The 25778-nt window shown below is 36.9% G+C and overlaps 1 protein-coding gene across 4 annotated transcripts in view; it reads right to left on the reverse strand.

The window, feature by feature from the left end:
• Positions 1-1289: 1289 nt before the first annotated feature.
• The window catches only part of GALC (galactosylceramidase), a 40751-nt gene continuing 16262 nt past the window's right edge, over positions 1290-25778 (reverse strand). The window contains exons 7-17 of one of the 4 annotated variants that reach the window (XR_012628939.1): positions 22531-22661; positions 16963-17118; positions 14761-14885; positions 13408-13535; positions 12854-12943; positions 12349-12438; positions 11863-12007; positions 11169-11349; positions 7264-7359; positions 5486-5562; positions 1290-3975 (exon numbers count right to left, since the gene is read on the reverse strand). Coding sequence is in view for 3 of the 4 variants with exons in the window: in XM_074868550.1 (XP_074724651.1) it covers positions 3832-3975; positions 5486-5562; positions 7264-7427; positions 11169-11349; positions 11863-12007; positions 12349-12438; positions 12854-12943; positions 13408-13535; positions 14761-14885; positions 16963-17118; positions 22531-22661 (1431 nt within the window). In the remaining variant the exon portion in view is untranslated. Of the gene's footprint in view, positions 3976-5485; positions 5563-7263; positions 7428-7894; positions 9030-11168; positions 11350-11862; positions 12008-12348; positions 12439-12853; positions 12944-13407; positions 13536-14760; positions 14886-16962; positions 17119-22530; positions 22662-25778 lie in introns of those variants that run through there. The other 3 variants (XM_074868550.1, XM_074868551.1, XM_074868552.1) reach the window with 3 other exon arrangements.

The following is a 25778-nucleotide window of genomic DNA, read 5'->3' on the forward strand; positions in this document are numbered from 1 at the left end:
GCTTGCCGAGCACCCCAGCCAGCTCCTTCAGCACCCTCGGGTGTATCCCATCCGGTCCCATAGACTTGTGTGTGTCTATGTGATGCAGTAGGTCACTGACTATCTCCTCCTGGATTGTGGGGGGGTTGTTCTCCCAGTCTCTGTCTTCTGGCTGAGGAGGCTGGATTCCCTCAGTACAACTAGTCTTGTTATTAAAGACTGAGGCAAAGAAGGCATTAAACACCTCATCACTCATTGCCATGTTTCCTCCTGCATCTAGCAGGGGATGGAGGCTCTCCCTGGTCTTTCTTTTGCTGTTCACATACTTGTAGAAACATTTCTTGTTATCTTTGACTGCTGCAACCAGATTAATTTCCAGCTGGGCTTTAGACCTCCTGATTTCCACCCTGCATAGCCTCACAGCATCTTTGTAATCATTGTGAATGGCTAGCCCCTTCTTCCAAAGGTAAACTCTCCTTTTCTCCCTGAGTTGCAGCCAAAGCTCCCTGTTTAGCCAGGGTGGCCTTCTCTGCCGCCAGCTTCTCTTACAGCACCTGGGGACAGCCTGCTCCTGAGCCATTAAGACTTTCTTCTTAAAGAGTGTCCAGCCTTCCTGGACCCCTATACCCTTCAGGACCATCTCCCAAGGGATTCTGTCAAGCAGTTGCCTAAACAAGTCAAAGTCAGCCCTTTGGAAGCCCAGGATGGCAGTTCTGCTGCCCCCTCTCCTGGCCTCTCTAAGAATAGAGAACTCTTATTATTTCATATCTACTGGCATGATGGCCTGGAAAACATAACTAGCTCTATGGAATTTCTCACCTCTTTTTAAAGATGAACCCTTAATTTTAGGAAAAAAAAACCCAACACATTTGAAACTAGATTCAAAAGAATATTCAAAGTAAAGAAGCCTCATTTAAACTTTAGAAGTACAGCACTGTTTCCATATCTAGAAACAGACTTTCAGCTGAATCTCAGATGACCTTAGTACTCAGCAGTTTTGCATGACTGGCCCTCAAATATAATTTAATTTCCTTAACTAAATGCAAAAAAAAAAAAAACCCTCATAAAGAAGCAAAATGCATATTGAGTGCTGTAAAAAAAAATCATTTTATCAACAGCACAAGTCCTAATGCATATAGATTTTGAGATATTTGTTAATGAGGCCTGTTTGGCTATTCAGAGCATCAGAAAAACTCTTCCAACCTAATTAAGCTAATGCCAAGCATATTTATCAGGAATCACAATGGAAAAACTGTCAGCTTTCTTACTGGAGAAAACCAAGACCCATTTACAGAAGCATTCTGCACAAATAAAGGGGTTTCAATTGCTTTATTTGTCCATTTGGAATGATTAGTATTTATAATCAACAATATAAATCCACCCCTCAGTGACGACCTGACAGCTTGTTATTGCCAAACATATTACAGCCTGCTGAAGAGTGAAGAATTACAGACATATAAAGATGAATAACACTATATCACCATTAAATCACTTACTCTGTTCATAACAGTTTAATCCTCTAACATTATAAATTAAGATTAGAAAAAAAAAAATCAACACTTCCAGTGATAAAATACATTGTGTTTAGTACACAATATAACAGTACAGTTTATTACACTAGTGCATTAAAAGGTAAAAAAACTGGACAGCTCCTTTGGAATAACTGCATCATTGCTGCTCTCTTACACAAACACTGCTTGCAGCCACACAAGCTACCAGGAAGTCTCCAAGAAGCATCCTACTAGGAAAATCCATCACAGCTGAAATAAGTTTATTCTGAGAACTACTTCTCCTATACTCATATTACTTGAATATGAGGACCTAAAATTAGATTCCTTCACATCTGCAGTTACTAGTGACATCCCTTCTGAAATCAAGCAAGTAGTGAACAGATTTGCATCCATACTTCAACCATCAAATGAAACTGAAGTGGAAAAATTGCTTTCATTTTTCACCCATTTAAGTAAATAATTACTTAATATTTGGAAGCATTCTACAAAGGTTTTAAAGTTTAGTGGTTTGGACCATTTTTCAAGGTTACTAGGATGTATGAAACTTGCACATATAATTGATTCTTAAGCAGTCAATAGCAGTATCAGTATAACAGCTAAAAGATAAAAAAAATTTACTTTCTAGAGATGGAATTTTGAGATCTTTTCTCCAAAAGCTAATTTGGAAAATAACCTTTATAAAAATTTTCCAGTAATAATTCGTATTACATTAACTCTACTTAGATGACAACTTCAAAGACTGAAGTTAACACTGGAATCAGACCTCAAAGTAAAGTGGACCAGAATAATAATCTGTATAAGCTCAAGTATACTGCAAATTTGTTTCTCAAGATATTGCCTGCTACAGATAGCCTACAGCTATTAGTGCCCAATTAAGTCTGTGGAACTACTTGCCTGTCAATTAAACACAATGTGAATGTGAAAAGTAGACGGACACAAGAGGCATGTTTTTTACGGCAATAGACATCATCTTCATTCAAACTGACCAAGAACAAACAAGAAAAATTCAGAAGCCAACTGAATTTGGAATGCGTGTGATGGAAATCCCATTCAGTACCTCAATGAATTTTTTTGTAGCACAGTAACTTGGGGGGAAAAAAAAAACAACCCACACCAAAAAACAACAAAACAGAATCCCTCCTTTCCCAAGGATCTGAAATTCCCTCTGAACTTTATTCTGTGATGCCCAGGAAAAGTTTAAAAACAGACACTACTGGGTCAGCATCACTGCCTGGCACACTAAACATTCTGTCTGCATCCACCCGCTGTCACTTACTTTATGAACTCGTAAGGGCAAAGACATTTATTTGAATTTTGGTTTATATAAGGATGTGATAGTATCCGTATCTCCTCTGTGCTACAGTAATATAATAAGCTAAATAACATTGTTATGCTTTTAATTATTTTCTGCTCTAAACTTTAGATCCATCAAAACTGAGAGATGGCTGTCCAAGTTTCTAAGAACAAAAGGCCAGTTTTTTCACGTGATCTGACACAAAAGCTCTTGCCAGCATCCATGATGCAGAGTTTTTATTCTTTGCACCATGCAAAATACCCCGCAAGGCTATCACTAGCAAACTGCAAGTTATGGTATCTTTTCATCCATTTCAATCCTTCTCTTGGAAAGAGGAGGTAGTTTAGGAGTAAGGCACATCCTGCACTGCCTGATCAGCCATAAGGCACATTTCCATTCCACTGAAAATATGATTTATTTTAGGGCTGGCAATGAAAGTTAGAAGAAGTAATCAGGAACAAGTGCATTTGATTACTTTGAGTACTGTAATGTCTAACCTCAGACTGTAGCAGAAAAACAGACAAAACATATCTTTTTTTTTAACTACAGAAAAACTAGGTACTTCATCCAAATTAAATTTGAGAATGACAGACCTACGAAAGTATGGGGCCACTGGCTCATAAGGCTTACTGGCATTTAATTCTTTCTGTCAGAGTGAAAGGAATGGACACAATCAAGTAAGTGTTAAAAATGCAGCTTGAGATGCCTCTGTCTTGTGTTAACTTCTGAAGTTATCTTAAAAGTGAGCTGGGAAGTTAAAACGTTGTTATTAAAAGAGATTTAAATCCATTATTTTGTTTTCATCATTACCTTGAACTAAAATTTAGCCCCAAAAATTGAAGGGCAAAAATCCCATAGCAACCAGGGGATAAAATGACAGCCATGTTGATACCTACTAAAATAAACCTTTAACAAATAATAAGGACATAAATTCAGATTCCTTGCCAGCAGATCAATCTCAGCATAGCATAAAATTGTCCTCAAAGTTTGAACTGGCTCTTATTCAAAGTAATATGAGAATTGGGTATTCCAAACACAAAAGCCACCTCAGCTAGCTTCAACATGAAAGTTGTCAAACTGTGCAAACTCAAACGAGCGAGTTCCAATAGCAGCCCAGCCGTTACTTGGTTCAGAAATGGTGACATTCTCCCAGAGTGGATAACCATTTAACAGTCCTGAGGTAGAAGTGCCCTGTCAAAAAAAACCAAAAAAGTTAGGTTTGTAAAATCCAGTGTGTTGACACTGAGCCTACTCACATGGGAGAAGAGACAAGGCAGAAAGATGTCAAGTCAACTTTCAACTATATTTCACACATTTTCCACGCAGAGGTGCTTCTAAATATTGAACAGAATCCTCCAGCGCCTATCAGCTCTGTGAAACAGATCTAATGCCTTTACAGCAAATATATAAAAGGCTCATCTTCCCCTAACTCACAGCTTTGCAAACTCCGTGTAGAATCTGAAAAGTAAACTGGTTTTCCTCTTCCACTTGTGTCAGGCTCCCTCAAACAGCCCAACTGTCTAAAGGGGATACGATACACCTGGCACTGATTCTGCAGAATTAGGCAAAAGTCAAAAGGAAAGAGAGATGTATTTTAGTCATTAAGCTGAGAGAAAGTGGGAACAGCAGAACTTTCAAATATCATGTTGCCATTAAAATTAAAAACAGTTTCAGGAAAACTTATAATTTGTCTTGCCAGTGTTCCACTAAACAGTATTTAGAAAGTACTTCAGTTTACTTGTATTTCTTAATCTGAAAGACAATTACAGACACAGGTAAAAGCAAAGAATGCCTTTCAAGAAGGAGTCAGTGGGATAATTCTTTAAAGAGAGCTCTGCTTCTGTCATTACATCAAATGCATGTTTGGTACAAAATACTTTAACAACACAGATGGAAGTTTGTAGCATCATCAGTTTAAAATTACCACCACTGTTCTGTATTTTAAACTATTTATGTTAATCTTCAGCACCCATTGAGATTAGCAAATGTTTTGGCCCAATTTACAGATGGTATCCCTGTCATAAGTGTGGGTGTACAAAAGCCAAAACTAAACTACAACCATTCCAGTGAATGCCTCGGGTACGAGTGTCCCTTCGTCTCCCAATGTGAAAGCACAAAAAAAAGCCAGCTTCTAATACTCACTGACATTTTAGGATGAGGGAAAGACTCTGTGCATAACTTTAAAAGGGAGTTTCTTTCAGTAGATGATCTTGCCAGCTAGGATTCAAGCTTCCTCACATTTCAGGCTACGTTACAATTGCAAAGGTTACATTAGGCAAAAGGACTTTCAGCAGAGGGACTTAAAACCTTTTAGTTACTTGCACCAATGTCACACCCAGCTAAATGCACAGGTATATGTAAAGTAGATTTTAGTAGTTTACTGACAGCCTTCAGAACAGGAAGTCAGGTCATGATCTTTTCACTAGGTTAAACAAAAGATTTGCCTATCTAGCCCTCCTATCTCCAGTTTTCAACTCATCTTTCCAGTTATTTTCTATACACTCTCCAGTTTCTCAAGATCTCTAAAAATACAGGCAGCAGAACTTGGTATGGTATTTTAATATTTGTTTAAAATAACAGATATTATTTTTAGATAGGGCAAACTAATGCAAGTAGACAATAGTATAGCATAGCTTTGTCTAAACCATTTAGGACTGGAAGTTTCACAACTCGCTTTCTAGCTTTTTGCCTGTGTCCTTACCTGAATGTTGAGAGTAAGTGTGTGCCACGCGTTATCCCGGACACCAGAAAGTCCTTTCATTAGTATTTCTTCTCCAGCTGCAAAACATGCTTAAGGTTAGAAAAGTGTTGTTTCATCCCTTTGCTGAGACTGATAAATACCAAGCCAGCAAAAGGAAAATAATACTTATTTTTCAGAAGCATTCAGAACTGTCATCTTACCAATTTCAACTGCAGCACAGAAGGCTTAACACACAAACCTGGACTCTACATTATCAGTGCACTCTCCTGCTTTGCCAGAACTTTTTTTCCAGTGCAATCTCCAATGCTCTTAAGAATTTGGACTGAGATAAGGATTCCCTCTATTGAGAGTATGGGTTTATAAAGTGTGACAGTAGCTATTGCTCTGCTTGTTTCATAATCTCGTTGTTTGTATTAGAACTTTTTTAAATCAGAGGGTTTGAGTTGCCACATCATCGTGTTGCTTAATTCTAGTCAAAATTCAAGATAAGCAAGAACTGGGTGTGACTGACACCTGGATGGAAGACCTGGAAAAAAGTTAAGTGCTACAAATAGAATCTTCAATTATTCAGTAGACAGTTTTAGCTGCAAGTTAATTTAACATTAAGGCTCCCTTCTAGAAAAATATAGGGATCACTGAAAATAGCTGTACAGAAAAAAATTATCATGTTGTGCAATAGTCTGAAATAATGAGGTGGTTAATCAAAATCCTCTCATTTCATCTAGGAAAAATTATTTCTGACAGCCTGAGAAACTAATTGGGTAATGCTGTTATGTCTTATTAAAAATAAATACTGGAGTCAATCCTAAACATGAATATGTTTTTCCATACAGCTGAAATTAAGTTGCTGTGCAGTTAGACATTGTGAAGTTTCCCTAGGGAGCACTAGTATGTTAAGAGAAGATAATGTAAAGCCTTCTTTATGCTATCCATACATGGTAAAAAAGAAAAAAAAAACAACAATACAGAACAACAAAATGACAAATGAGAAACTACAGCTACCAAATAGAAGAGACTATTTTTAACGTCCAGTACAGTGTAAAATGGGTCATTACAAGCTGTCTTCATATCAGATATACCATAGACCTAGAAGTTGCATTTGACTCATCAGAAAATACAAAAGTTTTAATTTATACTCGTGAAGTGATAGGAAATGCATTTAAACAACAAAATCTGCCACTATTTCAAAGCAAATTAAAAAGAATTTTTAGCTATTGAAGTATTATGACATACACTTCTATGTGTCTGTCAAGCACTCTGTAGATGAACACATATGAAAGTTAGCATCACAAGCAGAACATGCTCTCACTCCACTGAGCACCGAATGCATAATTTGTGGAAACAGCAAGCCACTCATCATCATCACCCAAGCCAAACGTATGTACATCGACTTGCACTGCTCGACAAGACAGGCCACTGCATTTCAAGCAAGATTTTCTTTTTAGGTGTAGTGAAAGAATACAGATCAAGACTTTCTGTAATTAATACTGTATCAGAGTATTTATGAAAAGCAAAATAATTTACATTTGCTAGTGTAAAATAAGTTTTATCAGCAGGAAAAAAAAAAAAATCCAGAAAGCTGAGACTGAGAAGTAGTCCTGCCAGTAGCGTTCAGATGCTCTCTTCACATACAAAATGTGGCCATCATTAGAGCACAATGGATTACATTCATTGTGATGACAAATGAATTACAAAACCTGAATGTTAGTCATTTTTACCAAAGCTATCAAAATTACATGTCCATATGTCAGCATCCACTTTAGCAAAGAGCTGCTTACCTAGGTCACCAGTGACTCTGTAGGTGCCATCTGCAAAAACCCAGAAGAAAACTCCTTTGGTACGTCGAACATATATCCCACCATTGTCGACTCTTCCTGCAATAAACACCCCCCCGTCACGTTGTTTTTCTATGTAGATGTCACAAGTGACAGTCATGTTTACCCTGTAAGAGAAGTATAGTGTTTTAACAAGCAAGGAATTGATTTTTTTTGAGCAGGCAGTAGGTATAAGAATATTCCCTATGTAGTACAGGAACCTTTTTGAAGAAAGATTTATCAATCCTAATTGTGACCTACAGATGCGAGATGCACAGGACTTGTCAGACTGGTTGTTTCCCCACCTGCGAGTCCGAAGATTTTCTTGCAAAGAGCAATTCTTCTCAGAAACCAACAACAAAAAGTGTATTGTCAACAACTTTCAATTAATTACTTAAAAAAACAAAACCCAAAAAAAACTCACACCGAAGGTTTGCATCTTCACAGAAAAACTTTCAGGTCTGCAAAGTGAAAAGTTGTTTTTAGATAACTACATCAAATTCAAAATTCAAGGTCATAGCACCATACCTCCTAAATTTCATCTTTGTTGCGGTCAGCGGCTCAATGTCCAAGTGGAGAGCAATGAGGAGTGGCATTCCTCAGGAGTCAGTACTGGGACTGGCGCTGTTTAACATCTTTGTTGACGACATGGACAGTGGGATTGAGTGCACCCTCAGCAAGTTTGCCAATGACACCCAGCTGCATGGTGCAGTCAACACACTGGAGGGAAGGGATGTGCCATCCAGAGGGACCTGGACAGGCTGGAGAGGTGGGCCTGTGCAAACCTCATGAAGTTCAACAAGGCCAAGTGCAAGGTCCTGCACATGGGTCGAGGCAATCCCAAGCACAAATACAGGCTGGGCAATGAGTGGATTGAGAGCAGCCCTGAGGAGAAGGACTTGGGGGTATCAGTGGATGGAAAACTGACTATGAGCCAGCAATGTGCACTCACAGCCCAGAAAGCCAACTGTATCCTGGGCTGCATCAAGAGAAGTGTGGCCAGCAGGTCAAGGGAGGTGATTCTCCCCCTCTACTCTGTTCTCATGAGATCCCACCTGGAGTACCATGTCCAGCTCTGGGGCCCACAATGTAAGCAGGACATGGACATGTTGGGGCGGGTCCAGTGGAGGCCACGAAGATGATCAGGGGGCTGAAGCACCTCCCTTATGAGGACAGGCTGAGAGAGTTGGGGTTGTTCAGCCTGGAGAAGGTCTCCGGGGTGACCTTATAGCAGCCTTTCAGTACTTAAAGGGGGCCTACAGGAAAGATGGGGAAGGACTCTTTATCAGGGAGTGTAGTGATAGGATGAGGGGTAACAGTTTGAAACTGAAAGAGGGAAGATTTAGATTAGACATAAAGAAGAAATTCTTTACTGTGAGGGTGGTGAGACACTGGAAGAGGTTGTCCAGAGAAGTTGTGGCTGCCCCCTCCCTGGAAGTGTTCAAGGCCAGGTTGGATGGGGCTTTGAGCAACCTGATCTAGTGGAAGGTGTCGCTCCCCATGGCAGTGGGGTTGGAAGTACATGATCTTTAAAGTGCCTTCCAACCCAAACCATTCTATGATTCGATGATCTCTCTAGGATTTTTAATGCAGGCAAAGTCTTAAGTAATCCAGATCTCTTGCCCATTTATTTTTTAAATAAAACGTCCAAATACGTTGAAATTATTTGATTTTCCTGAGGTGATACTTCAGCTCAACAGTAGAGCACCATGTTATAGATATAATGACAGCTGTAAAGGAGAATAAAGCAAAAGGAATACCAGAACAGTCAAATGGCACCTAAAAAGTTTACACAACTTCCCCCGTTTCAAAGTCACATTACAAGCCTTTTAACAATAGAAATTAAAAGCATTCTTTACCTCTCTTAATGTACATTCAAATAAAAAAATCTACATGCCATGTCTGAAACAACTTGCAATACTGATACAGCCACAAGGTCGCATATTTAGGAAGTTTCTAATTATCTATGATTACTTACAGAATGTGAAAAGACTCTCTATGACATCAGCTCAGCAACTCTTCTCCCCACCTCTTACATAATAGTAGGAAAGACCTGAGATTTCATTCTAATGTAATGCTATTAGAAGTATCAGATTGTGGGATACATATTCATTACACAAACAAGATTTCTTTCTTGCTTCCCTATGTATTAAACAAGAGACTCCAGATCTTAAGCCATAATAAAGCAATTGGAAGCAATGTAGAATGAGTTAAATAGTAATATTTTCAGGATAGAGTTAGGTTCAATAAAACTATCAGAGCAAAACATAAACAAATTCAGTAGTAGAAACAAAAAGCTTTCACAAGCACGACACTAAAATCCAAACTAAAATCAACTAAGTAATCCTGAAGTTTAATCATACTAAATTGCCATTGATGACTGAAGTCAAATATCATTCCACACAGAAATTCAATACAAGATTGGTTCAGTATTTCAATAGCATACACTATGATGTTGAAAACATCTTCCTAGGACAAAATGAGCCTTAAACTGAGGATGAAGCAAACAAATCAGAGGGCCTAAAATTGAAGACTATTATGAAAAGTTATGGATCAGTAACTTGAATAATCAGCTGAATATTCAGGAAGCAAGCTTGGTCCTGAAAACAAGATGAAAATTGAGAAAGAAATGGAACTAAAATGAAATAATAGGAAGTTTTTAGGAATCTCAGTACTGTAATTTAAGAATACATCCTGTGTAGCTGTTATAGGGATCACTGAATACAGTCTATTCAATAAGGGAAAGTTGATTATAGGGGGAATACGAGACTTTGCTTAACAGAAGGCTGCGGAAGAAAATATCAGGTAACTGAAGAACAATCTCCAGCCACAAGATGGTGGTATTATTCAAGGTTTCAGAGCAAAGTGATTCAATCACTTGTCCAGGCCAGAAATTAGAAGCATGAAGAATGTTCTGAAGAAGTACTTGGGGGATCAATGATCTAATCAAAGTGAAAAAAACCTGACAGAATGGCTATTTTAAAGAACATATCAGAAGAATTTAAGGTAGACTTCCAAACAGAAGAAAAAGTTTTAAGCATACAGTTTATTATTACTTACTATTACTAAACCAATTAGTTAACAGGCTCTTTACCAAATGCTTTTTAATTTTAAATAAATATTATGCTACAATATGCTGCTTGATTCCAAATTACCATCATTATAGCTCCTAGAAAGAATTGCAACCATAACCATACTCTTATCAAATCAGTAAATCTCAGTTATGTTTACCCAGAAATAAAACTGTTTTAAGTAGCAGTTGAATCAAATCCACACAGTTCTAGGAACTGCTCAGAAGATGGCAGTCTGCAACAAATATAACTGAATTAACTCCCAGTCTATCTCATTGATATGAGATTGATCAAATCACTAACAATCAAGCAAGACAACTCACGACTAAGTAATCTAAACTGAATCAATTTTTTTGACCCATTTAAAAATGTATTGAAACTTAGTGCACATTTTGAATTAGGATTTTGACTCGGTCTTTCTAGTATGCCAACCCAGATCCATTATTCTGAAAAAACAGCAAATATGCCCAGCAGGACATTAGGAAAAAAATTTCCAAGATAGTACAGCAGTGGGCTAAGGTACCAAGAAGCTGTGGTAGACTCTCCGTCCTTGGGTGTTTTTAAGACTCATTTAGACAAAGACATAGTTGATCTCTTACAGCTGGCATTAGCCCTGAACAGGTCTCAGTGACTTTTGGAAGTCCCTTTAAGTCATCATTTCTACACGTCTACAGAGAGTCTGAATGCAAAAACTCTCTGTCCAGCAGAAATGAAGCTTAAAACAGATTAACTGATCATAACTCATACTGGTAACGAAGGCATTTCCCCAAATATCACTAGAAAATAGTATTTACATACCACTGAAAATTTCCTATGAGACTGATGGTCTGGTCTGCATCAGATGCCCAAGTGATGGGTCGCTGAACCACCACCTGACGGAGCGTGAACACATGATCTCCTGGGTCAGAAGCATTTATGAAGTATTCAAATACACCTGTCTGATCTGCAAAATTTGGGGCTTCACTGAAAGGTGGATTACCTATTCAGAAAACAAAATACATATCAATACCAAAACATTATTTTTCTTCTGTGTACTCTTGTTTTCAGAAATTTCCTCTGAAAATATTCTCCAGAATTTCTACTTGCTCTATCAAAGCAGTCTCCAAAACTGAAGTTTTGAGAGTTGGAAGGTCAGTTTAGTTGGTTTTGGTTTTAAGCAGACCCCAAATTTTTGCAAACATATGAAAAAGTAAAATTACCTTCTTCCTTATCTTCTTTCTAAAACCTAGTTCGCTATAGTTATGAGCTATCATTTGCATCAAAATTAAAACTATTAGAGACCACACAATTAAGACACAGAATTAAATACACCTCATTGCAAGTGAGATATAGAGGTGTAAGCTGTTGGAAAGCAGATATAAATAAACAAAAGTAAAACACATATTCAGACTATTTCATGTCACTTAGAGGACTCATATTCGTTATTGCCTTTCTACATTAAAACTATCTCTCTCTGTGAATCAAGATTTTGGATAAGAGAATTCTGACTTACGAATATTGAAATCATCTTTGTAATTTGAAGGAAAGGGCTGAGGTGGTGGAGGCTCTGGGTAACCACATTTCTGCCCTGTCTTGAGCGTGGTTAAAGTGTAGACTTCATTCATATTTAGATCTAAAGAAAAACTTCCCTTCCACACCTGGAATTAAAGAAAGCTCAAGCTGCAAAAATAGAACAACTAAATAACAAAATACCCAAGTTCCTGAATTAAAGGAAATCATCTGAAGTCCTGATTTAAGGCAAAAATCCTGTCTTCTTGCCTCAGCATTTCCTATCTCTGAGCAATTTGGAAAACCCCCTTCCCTCAAACTCTTTATTACCTCCAGGTAAGCTTGTATACAGCTAGTAAAATTGTAGCCAAATGGAGCTAATAAAACAAGCCCTAATTATACAGTTCAGGCATGAAAGTCCAGGAGTTCCAGCAAAGGGAGAAGAAACACCTGAAATTGCAGAGAGAGTAATTAAAACTGTTCGACTTACCTTCACAGGATGGAGTTGCTGGAAAAGACTAGAGTTTCCAGATTCAAAACCAAGTCTAGAATGCCACACTTGAAGTGTTTCCACCATATACTGCAATGAAACACAATATAAAATAAAAAAACACAAACAAAAAACCCACAAAAAAACCCCTTGAATATTCATCTTGAGAAATATCAGTCCTTTAAGGGTGTCTAATTTTTGTTATTTTAGAGCTGTTGATCACATTAAAGGCCACCACTCTATTCAGCTAGCCATTACATATGGCTTATCTTTTCACAGATTATACATCAATAAGCCATTGTCCTAACATGTAGTAATGTTGCTTATAAAGACAGAAGCATTGCAATCACACATGCAATCTTTAACTTCTCTATTAGCAACAGTGGTATCCCTTCAATACAGAACTCCAATTTCTTGCTAACCTGTGATACTGTCTTATGTGTATTTGATCATAGATAGCAATTCACTTTACAAGACTGATCAAATGTATTCAAGATCTACTTACAAATGACCCTTTGAGGTAGAAAGTTGCTCTCTGAGGTGTCACACTGAAATGAGGTAGTGGAGGCCTGATACATTGAGAGCGATTATGAGTCTGAAGAAAAAAATAAATGTAATGGAATGAACATACATTACTGGAATGTATTGTATAGCAATGTTCATGAAAAACATATAGCATGAATCGTAATTAAAAAAGTAACATAGGATCAATTTGCAATTAATTATTTCACTGTTATCTTCATGAAAACTGCAATTATACTAGTTTAATAATTTTATTTTGAATACTGTTTAAAGAAAAGCACATGATTTCATTTCCCCCAGAGCATGTCATCAAAAACAATGTGATATAAAGATGACATATACATTGGTCTCCAGGAAGATTCAACTAGCTATTCAAAGTTTAGATAGAAAAAAAGACCTCTAGTGCTCTCATTAACAAAACTACAAGCATCAAAGAACATATTCACAGATTTTGAACTACATAAATCAAAACAGGTTCTTCATAACAAAACATTTCCTTTATCTTTTCTAGTTCATCGGAATCACTGATGCACATACCATAGTTTCAATGATAATGGTAAGGTTTCCTAGGCCATCTGTCAGAGCTACAAAACTGCCACCTCCTTGTAAGTGTCCATCCACTTGCAAGTATGACCAGCCTGGCTGAGTAAATTGCGTTGTGTGTGCTGAAACAAGAGCACAAAAATCAGAAGAAAATAGTTAAGTCTTAGAAAAAAAATAATACCATTTGTAGTCTGAATTAAATTTCTCTCTCATACATGCTCACACAACAAAAACTTGATTTTGGGAAGAAAGTAATGGAACTTCCATAACAAATTCTAGTTATACCAGAAAGATTAAAGGATTATACTAGGGCACAATTAAAAACATCAGCTCTGTGGCAGACGGAACAGATAAAGTGATAGTGATTATTTACACAGGAAGAAAAAAACTGTTACACCACTATATAAATCAACCATGGTACATGCAATATGAATATTCATCACGGTTTAGGTTTTTCCAAATCTCTCTTTTTTTTTTTATCTCCTTTTTTTAAAAAAAAAAAATAAACACTTGAGCCAGAGAAAGCATAGATGGGCATCTCCATGAGGAGTAACTAAATAAGTAAAGTTTTCAAGTATATAAGAGAGAATACCAGAAAAGAATACAACCTAGACCATGAAAATCCTGAGCAACATGGAAACAGGAACAACTGCTCAGCTGTTCTGAACTGTTCATATGACAGCATGGCCATTTTTTTTTTTAATACTTTTACATATATAAGTAACTAGCAGAAGAACAGAAACGAAGGCATTTGCCTTGTTCCTCATTTATGGCATTGCATACGCTACTTGCTCTACTGAACTGTGGCAGACAGTAAAATATTACAGAAGGGCTACAAAGTAGCCAGTGAATCCATGTGTCCATAGACACCATGTGAACATACTCCCCTTTCCCCAAGGACAAGGAAATGCTGACTCACACAAGCCAAGAATCTCAAGCAGGACAAGAACACAAAGGTTTTTTGTTCCATTTCTCAAATTGAGAGATATCAAATGTCTACTTAAGGATTAAAAAAAGAAGAGGGAAAGGAACTAGGAAAGCACACTAACCTTTATGGGCACTTCAGATCAAAATATTTTAAAAACATCTATAAAAGGCAGTAGTTTATTCATTTCTGCTGTATCTAATGGTCAAATATTAAGATTTCCCTTGCTATTAGATCTTTCTGCTTTCTATTGAAAGGAGCTTTTTTTTCCTTCTTCTTTAAATTACTGGCAACACCTTCCACAAAACTACTTTGATTTGGTACAAAAAAATAATACACATAAAAAACACTAAATAAAGGCCTCAGAAAATACAGTTATGCTCCGTGTTAGATCACAAACCTTTTAACTGCAAACTTTTTACCTGTAATCCAGATAGGAGCTTCTACTTTGTAGTGGCCACTCCATGGCTGTTGAGCTGTCATTAATCCACATCGACCAAAGGGCAACTCTTCATAATAACTAGCCACCAAGTTCCATGCAATGGTTCTGCAAGAAAAACAGGTTTGTTTGCTCCACTCATATGGATAGTATTAGATGAATTTAGTACAAGAATTTATTCCTCTTTTCTCCAGCATACAATGAAAAGAAGTTTAAGGAAAAAAAAAATTAAAAATCTTTCCAGCTAAAGGAGAAAAACAACACGCCAGAGGAAAATAAACCAAATCAACTTCCAATGTTGAGAACTTCTTACAAAATTGATGATAATTCTCTGACTATATCACCATAAAAAGTTGCACATTAAAGGAAAAGTGTACTGAGGGTTAAAGACTCCATTCGTTGGGAGTTTCTTCCTGTTTTGAAGGGTAAAAAAATTAAGCTATCGGTGCTTACAGATTTTTGTTGGGGTGTTGGCATTTTTCTGTTGATTGGTTAGTTGTTGCTGGTGGTAGGTTTTTTTGGGGAGAGGGGTTTTGGGGAGCAGGTAAGTACCACTAAAAAAAAATAATCCTTCCTTTATCTATAGAAATAGCAAACAGAAAGCAACTAATCAGCCATCCTGAAGGAGTTGTTGTCATTTTAAGAAGTTGTCAGGATACTGACAAGGTTAATTACTTCAGATCTTTTGATTTGGTTTTCACTGTAAATCTTTTGGTAGGACTTTAAACTTAAGACCCGCATGCCATAAGTATGCAAATACAGCTTAATAAGGCAGTTATGTAGAAAGCAAAAGCTTGCATGCTGTTCTCCTATTGCATATAGGTGAGTGCAAAGGCTTCATATTTTAACGTCATTGCCATCAAGTTATCACACTATATATGCATTTCAGAAGAGATCCTGAAATCCTACAAAAGTTGCTCATAAAATAACTCCTGAGTTGTAAACTTAACTTGCTCACTTTAAACTTGTTCTGCAGAGTTTCAAGCTTAGAAAAGGAATGCAGGGAACTCGAGTTCAAAGGAAATTAGCTCACCAGAAAGATAAACTGCCTTTCATCAGGAAGACTGCTTCCAGTATAAAAGGCAAGATAACTTCAATATTGGATACATGGACTTGGAACTATTCCACAATAATTTCTGAACACAATACATAGATCTGGCTGTCAGGTTGCTAATCAAAAGCGGCATATATAAATACAAAGGGGTTGTTAAAAAAAAAAAAAAAGAAAAAAGGGAAAACAAAGACTCCAAAGTGAGATACTGAAGCATATGAGAAGGAAGAGGCAACTGGAATGGTCAGGAATTCACACAGGAAATATTCATCTGTTAGAAAATTTCAGCTTGCAGAGAAGGAGACAGAAGATTCATAGAAACCAGGTGACTCAAGAAACTTCCCTTTAGAAGCATCCAAGTGCTTTGTGCTGTGCTCCATTTGCAGCATTTCAGACAAAAAACATTTCTCTTCATTGTTCCACAATGAAGTTACATACAAACTAAAAGCTTTGAACAATTTTGCTTACATCTTGATGCCTACATTTTCTTTAATCAGATTTTTTTTCATATTAGTAGCTGTTGCATTGAAAACATCAAAGTAGTTTTCTGTTCTGTTCTAAAACTGCAAGTTATGTAACTTCCCAATAAATAGAACAGCTTTCTTCCAGATTTCAGTTTAGAAAGAACATGTGCAGGAAACAGTAAACATATCAAAAGACTACAGCAAGTTTTAGAATGGACTCCGAGAAAGAAGTTGCAGGAAAAACTAGATAATGACATCCATACCTACTACTATTAACTGAAGACAAACAATCTGATAAAGACCCTAATAAAAATACAGATAAAATAGCATTATAGTTATTTTCCTCCAATGTTTTTCATGTTGTTAGTTCTTCTTATGAACATTCTCTTTTTAACAGATATCATCAAAGTCAAAGGCATCTGAACTCAGCTGCATAAGCCACTGAAAACTGGAACAGTAACTCAAGAATACATTAAGACTTGTGTGAGTTCTACCTCAGAAAGAGGTAAGGACAGTAGACTTCATACCTTACTATGCTTGAATTGAAACTGACACTGGAGAGTTTCAGTATATCTACTATCTTACCATAGCAGATGGATGTGTTATATAGTACTTTAAACAATTCTTACATATGAAGTTGTGAAAGTGAGCAACAGTGTGCAACACTTACGAGGTCATGTTTCCGTTCACGTAGTTTTGGTTCAGGATCCGAGCCCAGCAGCCTGCACCTACTTCATCATTGAAAGTACTGTAATCTTCCGAAGACCACAGTTTCTTCTTAGTTAATAAGGCATTTGGCACTGTTTTTGTTCCAGGATAGTGAGCCCTACACAGTATTTTAAAAAGAAAGAGCACTTATCACAAAAAGAAAAATAAAGCCTGGAAGTACACACAGCAGCAATGATTCCCCTCCTCCAAATCGAAAATGAAAACAAACTTTCTTTGAAATAATACTAATGGAATAGAAGAAAATGGAACAAGGGCATGCTATAATATTCTGTAGGTTATTGTATTTGTATCAGTAGAAGATTGTTTCTTCTGATACATGACAGCATATAAGTAAACCTAGCTTTAAAAGTATCGTGCAATTCCTGCAGCTTGCTAAAGCAAAGCTTTATCCTGAAATTGAGCTTGAAGATTTTTTATAACCGCAGTATGCTAGAGAAAATACATGCTACCTTGTACTATCTTAGACAAAACTGTAAATAATTATAAACAGTAAGATACAGTACTAGGCAGTATTCAAATAACTTAACTTCATGAATGTCTTAGGACCTAGACATGAATTTTGCTAATTTTGCACACCTTTTTAATAAACTCAGGTTTCAAAAAGGCATGCTAGTTGGACTATAAAAGTTAGAGGTGTGAAGTGAAAATAGTTGAAACATATAATGAAAGTTAATTTTCTTTCCAAGATCTTCCTTAGTATGAGGAGAGATACTTTGTCCCAAATGAAGACCACTGACTGTACCCAATCACAGCATTGATACACTGTGCCAAATTAATCTGAAATAAAACCTTTCAAATCACTTGCAGAAAACAGGTCATGATCTTCCCCTCACTTCGCACACCCATTGCACACACTAAATACACATGCTAAAATGAAACTATCATCACTGGAAAGGAAGGCAGACAACTTTACAAATTGATAAATTTGTGACAGGGACACAAGAACTACCAGGTTTTTTGGGTTTGTTGTTTTTTGGGTTTCATTATTTTCCCCCTACTGGTCAATAGGCCGTTTCCCAGTGTTGTAGTCCTTCATAAATAGCTCCACTAATGACAATGTAACAGATAGTAGAGATTTTAGCTACGTCTTTCTCTGCTGTACAAATTACTGCATATTTCCCCTTTGGCTTGGAAACACAAGTATTACCTTAATACCAAGCAAAATTTTTTTGTAATGGCATAAAGTCTGTAGCTTGCAAAGACAAAGCAAAGAAGGAATAATTTGTCTTTCTACACTCCATATCCTAAAGAGCCGTTTCTTAAATATCGAGCCAACATCCCTGCCGAATAAAAGCTGTGCCTAACAAAATAAAATAAAAATAAACCCCACACAAACAGGGCAGTGTTAGAGAGCTTTACACAAGATTAAACAGGAACAAAATCTAGAGCTCTGATTTCCTGCACTAAGACAGAGGGTCACCCTTTATTTGCATAAAAGGGAAGAGAAATAATTCAATGCAAAGACACTAAAGCAATGGAAAATAAATTGGAAAAAACAGGGATAATAAACAGGATTAAAAGTTACAAGGAGAACAAACAGGTTCTAGAGACAGACTCCTTCGGTGTATCTTTATTGGCAGTTTTGCTTCACTTAAAGCCCACACACTTTAAAAAATTCTCGTTTTGTCCCATTGGGGCATTCTCACCATTCTCACCACTGTGAGAAATGAATAATTTTTCTCTACTCTTAGATGCATCTACTCTTAGATGCAATTTCTATTACTATTAATGAACACAATTTACACTATATTTGCTTTTCACTTACACTGCTGTTAACCAAGGGGTTTTGTTTTACTTTCATTAATATTAAATTAGTCCCTAAAAACTGAGACATGACTAAGGAGTGCATAAATCCTATTCTACATGAAAACTAACTTTTTTTAAAAATAAGTACACCAATCTTTTAAAAAAAAAAAAACAACCAACAAAAAACAACAAACTTTTAATAGCACTGTAGAGTGTATACTTTAAAAAGATCTGCCCAAATGCACAAAATAAACATTTGTTATCAGATTGCAGTGAAGATTTTCACACCCAGCATGTGCTGGATTTGTTGAATTCTGATTTATATTTAAACACTACATCATGCTACAGCCCTCTTTTAGAGGTCTTGTGCTACTCTACTAACACAACTAACACAAGGTGTGCAACAGAGGACAGAAGATTAGCAGTCCACAACAGTGTGCTCTGCTCCTTCAGTAGCAAAACCAATCTTTTTACTTCACTGGAAATGAAAACTACAAAGGAGCAACTATACTCCAATTACTCTAAAGAAACAACTGGGCCACGCAAGGACCACTACCATTTGGAGAGACTTGAGCATCTTGATTAACATTTCAGGAAAAAACAGACTCCTAAACACCTATCTTTCTTGATGCCTGAAAAAATGAACTGGACTAGAGTTTATGCATCATTTTTACAGATGTGATGCTTCAGAAGAAGCAGTGGGATTTTAGATTCTCTGCTCAAAAGAGCAGAAAGCCTGACACACTATAACAGAAGACCATCTCAATGAGAGATGAAAAAGCTATGTATATCATGAAAGGGGGAAAAAGAATGGATCTTGGTGGAGAAAAGGTAATGAAAGGAATAGTAGGAACAAAATTACAACAAGAGTGACACATAAGTTTAAACCTCTTATCACTGCAAGAGAAGACTTTACCAAGAGCTATTACTATCAGTGTTTGCATTCTTGAATCCACTGTCATTTACTAAAAAAATATTTTCATTGTTCCCTCCTCCTTTCAATCTCTCTGGAACCAGCAGATGGTTGGTTCATCATCAGGGCCTCTAGCTGTTAGAGTGGTAACAAAGTATTTTTAAAATATTAACTAGTATGAGATTAAGTGCGTTTTACACAGCAGATGAAGGAGCAATGTAACTCCAATGGGAAAAAAATCCACAGTTCCCTATGTAGGGCAGCTAAACTAAATCAGATATATTAAGAAAGTAGCATTAATTAAGCAAACCTATTTATGGATTGCAAATGCTGCTTTGCACAATTGTCCACAGTGACTTCATCTGGATAACTTAGTTAAAAACCAAATTAACAAAAAACTTTATTTTTTGTTTTGCATATAGCAATGGCTGAAAGGGGAAGAAGGGGGAAATCAGGATAGAATAGCAGTTTTCTCCACCATTTTTCTCTCATGAATCAGTACAAGGCTGTAGAAATTAAATAAATCTTAAAAAAGGTCAGCCTATATAATACCATGACTACAATGAAGCTTTGCATAAAAGCACTACCTATGAAAACTTTAAAATCTAGTTCTCAGAAACATCTCTAGAAAACATAAATTGTCAACCTACTTCTCATTCTGTATCAGCACACAGACCTGGGAGGGACTTGGGACAGTTTGAATTCCCACTACTACAGGCAGTAACATCACAACATCATGTTTTTCTTAGGTTGTTAACCTGAGTATAATTAGATCTAACAAATTTCTTCAAAAGGATTGGTTTTCTGCACCACTTGCATTCAACCAAATGTGTGTTTAGAACAGATCTGGTTAAGAACACTGATGCTTCTCGCCAAAAAGACTATGAGTTGTCACCTAACAGCATACTAAATTTATATCAGGTGAAAATGAAAGTTGTTACCCCTAAACTCACTGACACTTTCTAAACACTTCCTCTTTTCTTTCAATTAACAGCAGGAATCGGGGGGGAGGGGATTTTCAACATGTAGAGTCAGAATAGCTTGATCTCGTAACTGTATAGCTGCAAAAATCTAACTGGTTTAACTGTGTTACAAAGTAGCACATATAAAGTACTACTATGAGTAACCATGGAATTTGCAAGCCTATCCTTGAAAAACATTGTTTTCAAGAGGTACACTGTAATTTAAATGTGTTCAAAGTAGGAATAATACTTGTTTATAATTCATTACATTTCATTTCACTGGTAAAATTGATGCAACTGTAACAGCTCTGAGAAGCTGTTTGGAAATATCACATTATAAAGAGCCTTGGTGACCTGGGTCATTCCTATGAGGGTGAACATCTATTATTAGTTTTACATTGTGTCACCAGGGCTCCCTCTAATTCCTGGCCCTTAAAATATCTTGCAGATCAAGCCTGCATGCACATAGTGCAAAATAAAAGCAGCAGCTTCAGCTAATCTCCCATCCAGCTTGTCTAATGGGAGACCTCACAGATCACGAATCACATTGCCAAGTCCAAAATTGATTTTATGTACAGTCACATAAAATCCTGCCTATCTGAAACACTTTTTATAGTTTCAAATTAAAAAAAAAAAATAGTTGGCTTTCTTTTTTAAGATACCATGATGAGATGTGGACCTCTAAATGTCCAGTAGCCAAGCAATTATCCATTACACAAAACAGTATTTCATCTCCCTCTTAAGACTGATTCAGAGTAGGGATGTAAAACTTACACTTGCAAGGTTAAGCAACTACTACTTACTGAGACAGTGTAAAAACAGTTCCGTTTCAGGAACTGACTCTGGGTGCATGCTTGTAGCTGACAAAAAAAAGAAAGGAAGCATGCTCACTACCTTGGGATCACAGTAACTACAGTGAATTTGCATCTGGTCAGAGTGAGTTCACAATTGCTTTCACTTGATCCACACATTATCCAAGACTCCATTCACAAAACAACTGTCAGGATACTTTTTGTTGTTCAGAATGGGGGGAGGGATTGATCTGGCGGTTGGGGAGCAGCACTGACTGCCTGTCTAAATTTGGAGGGAAAGCCTTAATTTATACACCTCCTGTGGGTCAGATACATAAAGATGAATGAAAAAGACTCAAGTTGAACTGAGGAACCGCCACATTTGAAGACTGTGATTGGGTCCGGCAATCTTATGGAACCTAGTAATTAAAATTTAGAGCTACTGTAGAAATACAAGTTAATGAGCAAGTCCTATACACATTTCCATTCAGCAGACAAGTCAGTAATCAACCTCAAATTCAGTCACAACTTCTGCAAAATATTAGCATCATATGATGAAACACAGAACAAGAAAAACAAGTCAGCTGGTTGCATGCTTTTCAAACACAACCTTGCCATCAAAACAAAATGGGAACTAAGAACGAAGACATTATTGGAACTAAAAAAAGGAATGATAGCCCCAATTCATTTCTGGATAGCACCTACTTCTGTAACAGACCAGTGGAAGTCAGTAATACAAGGCTGCATACAAAGCTGTAAAGCTAAAGCACTTCTTGCATACCAAATACAGGAACCAAAACAACCCTCAGGACAAACAGTTGTTCAAAAAACCTTCAATTCATCAAAAGTGCAACCACAACCAATAGGAATCCTCCACATAATAGGAGACTCATAATTCAATTAAGGTTGAGGCTGTCACCAGGACAACAGCCCATGTGATTTGATGTGGGTTAGTAAGAAAGATTATAGTATCAACCCCTTCCATTGCAAGTAAAAGTACAGAGGTAAAGCTTTGTCTGTGCTAGTTATAAATAAGCAGGATGAAAACAAACTGTGAACAAAACACCAAGCAAGAAAAAAAAGAGAGAACCCCCTACCCAATCACATCGACCGCTCCACGGAGCTCAGAGTCAAGCAGCAAGACAAAGGAAATGGGCTCCCACAGTCTATCGCTGGCTATGATCCTCACCTGCTGCAGATCGTGCTTATCCAATGTGTATCTCAACAGCTTGGAAAAAAAAAAAAAGGAAAGCAAAGAACAGAGAGAAGGCACAAATAAAATAATTGGTTTTCAAATTGTCAAAAATTTATACTGGGAAAGGCAGCATCTTTTTCAGAACTATTTGAACATATTTCAAAACCAAATCACATTTCAGTTCTGTTTTTACAACTTGGACAAAAACTGTTAACACCAAACAAAATGTAGTAGATTTTCAAGCAGAAAATGCCTTCAAAGAAGGACACCTTCTTTCTCTACCATGCCAACCCCGAAGTATATGACAAAAGGAAAAATCAAAAACATTTGGTTCTTATTTTCTTACACACAAAAAACTGCAGATAAAGACAAAGTATATCACATTTCATGCAAGATACTCTATTTTCAGATGAGCCACTTAGATGTTACAATGCTGAGGGTTAGGTTACAAGGACCACATACAGCACAAGGACAACTGAATTATAACTTACAAACCTTGTGAAAGCACAGTAAACATTTAACTAAGAAAAGGAGTCTATGCCCCCTATTCTCCCTGCTAATCAACTATTTCAGCTTAAAAGTGAAGCAATACAAATGAATCAGCTCTTTCTAAACACAACACACACAAGAAATGAGAAAAACCCCAGACACATACACACCTTATTACTCCACTGAATTTTATTTCAAGTTCTAAAATTGCAACCACTGTACAATTCCCTAGAGACATTTTAAGCCTTGAAAGTTAAGGAAACAAATCTAAAATGTCATGTAAGACCAAGTCTATTGACATAGTTTCCTCAGGTCCAGAGGTCCCCTAAACAGTGTTTGCTGTAAATTCAGATAACATCAAGGGCGGAACTATCTTCAAATCATTCTGTGCATTTCTACAATACATAATCTTCTCTAACAAGGAACACTACCTGCAGGAAACAGTGCTGCAAGATTTTTTTTCCCCACAGATCAGAATCTGAACTAGCTTATGTGCAGTCTTACAGTAGCCTAAAACATCCAGACTTCCTGCCCAAAGTCTTAAGAACTTTGTCTGAACACAATGTTAGCATTACTTCTGCACTGTATTTTCCTGTTACATCTTACATTAGATTAAGGCAGTATTTGGTTTGCACACTTAATATACATACAAAGGCTAAAGTATTTAGCAATTAGGGAAGGTTCCTGATGACTAGAGAAAAACAGTTTTAATGCCTGTCTTCAAGAACAAGGATCTGAGAAACTACAGGCCCATCAGTCTAGCCTCAGGCCCCAGGAAGGTTACAGAGCAAGTCTTCCTGGAAGTCATTTCCAAGCACAAGCATAGGAGGATGACTGGGAATGGCAGCATGGATTTACCAAGGGCTTTCTACAAGATGACTATCTGTGCAGGCAAGGTTAAATCAGTGGATGTCATATACCTTGACTTTAGCAAACACTCCCACCAAGGTGGATAGAAAAGTCCAACCAGGGTGCAGATTGCTAGCAATGTCCTCATAGGCTGATATTAGGGCCAACACTGTTTGATGTCTTTAACAAAACTCAGGAAGTTCACAGTTTGCTTTGCTTGCACACAGCTTTTGCCTTCCTTATTAAGCTGTCTTTATCTCAACCCACCAGTTTTCTCACTTTCAGCCTTCTAAATTCTCCCCTCCATCCCACCTGGGGGGGAAGTGAACAAGTGGCTGTGTGGGGCTGAGCTGCCTACTAGGGTTAACCCACAACAACGGTTATATGCTGAAAAGGAGGGCTGTTACTTAGAGGGAACTAACAGACTGGAAAAAACAGGCTGACAAGAACCTCAGGTTCAACAGATGCAAACATGAAGTCCTACACCTGGGGCAGAATAACCCCTTGCAACAGTGCAGGCTGTGGACTGATGAAAAATTCAGTTAAGAACTTGAAAAATAAAAATAAAAAAAAAAAAGACCATGAGTATGGTCAAACACATGGAATAAGTTGCCCAAAGGAGTTGTGAAGATATTAAAGCTGAACAAGCCTCAGCACCATGATCTAATTGCACCTGCTTGATGCAGGGGGGTTTAACCAGATGACTTCCAGAGGTCCTCTGCAAACCAAGTTAGTCAATAATTCTATCTAATTACAGATAATATCCCCAGGAATAAGACATAAAAAAGACAAAGCTGTTCTACCAGTAAAATCTATTGTTTTAATACAAACATTGTATCTTAAGACCAGTTACATAAATCCAAAATTAATTTTCTAGCTTGTGCTTTGAACTATGTAATACAAAAATCCTGTTTAAAACGATGGCAAAAGTAGCATGGCCCAAAATCATAAAACAAATCCAGAAGACAGTATTTTCTATAATTAATCTTTATTCTTCTACCAGTTTAGCATAGTCTTAGACAAGTCAATTCATCTTTCACTCTTACAGCAAATGTCTTCTACCTCAGAAAGAGCAATTAACAGTGAACTGAACTTGTTCTGCCTATTGAACTGAGAAAGCATTCCTGGATCATAAGACTAATGATTCTTCTAATGTTGCAACTACATTAACTATGAAAATCAACAGAACAAGAACTCCTTACATAAAACCCATAGTCATTGACAAATACCTCTTAAATACGTCACTCATCTTCTTTGTTCATTAAGACTTACCATGATTTTAAATTTTTTTTTAAATGACACTAGGAGATACGTAAAAAAGAGCAATTGAAATGGCAGCAATCCTTTCTGCTATTTGATCATTGTATTAGAAAAGATTCATGCTACAACAACTAGAAATAAAACATGATTTGTTGTTTGGTAAATAAAAACTGAAGGAGGCAGATTTTTTTCCACAACCCAGCATACAATTACTGTCCACTAATAATGACTTACAAGTCAAAGATAGCTCTATTCGGCATGTCCCTTCTTAAAGGCCTATATGCCAATACACAATCAGACTTGAACGTTTTCCACAATATTTTTTTCCTGTTTATGTAGAAGTAGACAAATTGAAAATGTTTTTTGCATAGTTCTTAATTATTTAAGCTATGGGGTCTATAGGCTTTGTTAAACACAGTACACAAAATCCATGTCTAACACAGAAGATGTAGTACTGAGCCATAACATATCCTGGAAGTATGTATATACTATACAAACACAGAAATAGCACCCATCAAAATAACATAGGAAGACAGTAGTGAAGATAGTCTT

This window comes from Strix uralensis, chromosome 4 (genome assembly GCF_047716275.1).
Source record: "Strix uralensis isolate ZFMK-TIS-50842 chromosome 4, bStrUra1, whole genome shotgun sequence".
NCBI classification, from domain to species: Eukaryota; Metazoa; Chordata; class Aves; order Strigiformes; family Strigidae; genus Strix; species Strix uralensis.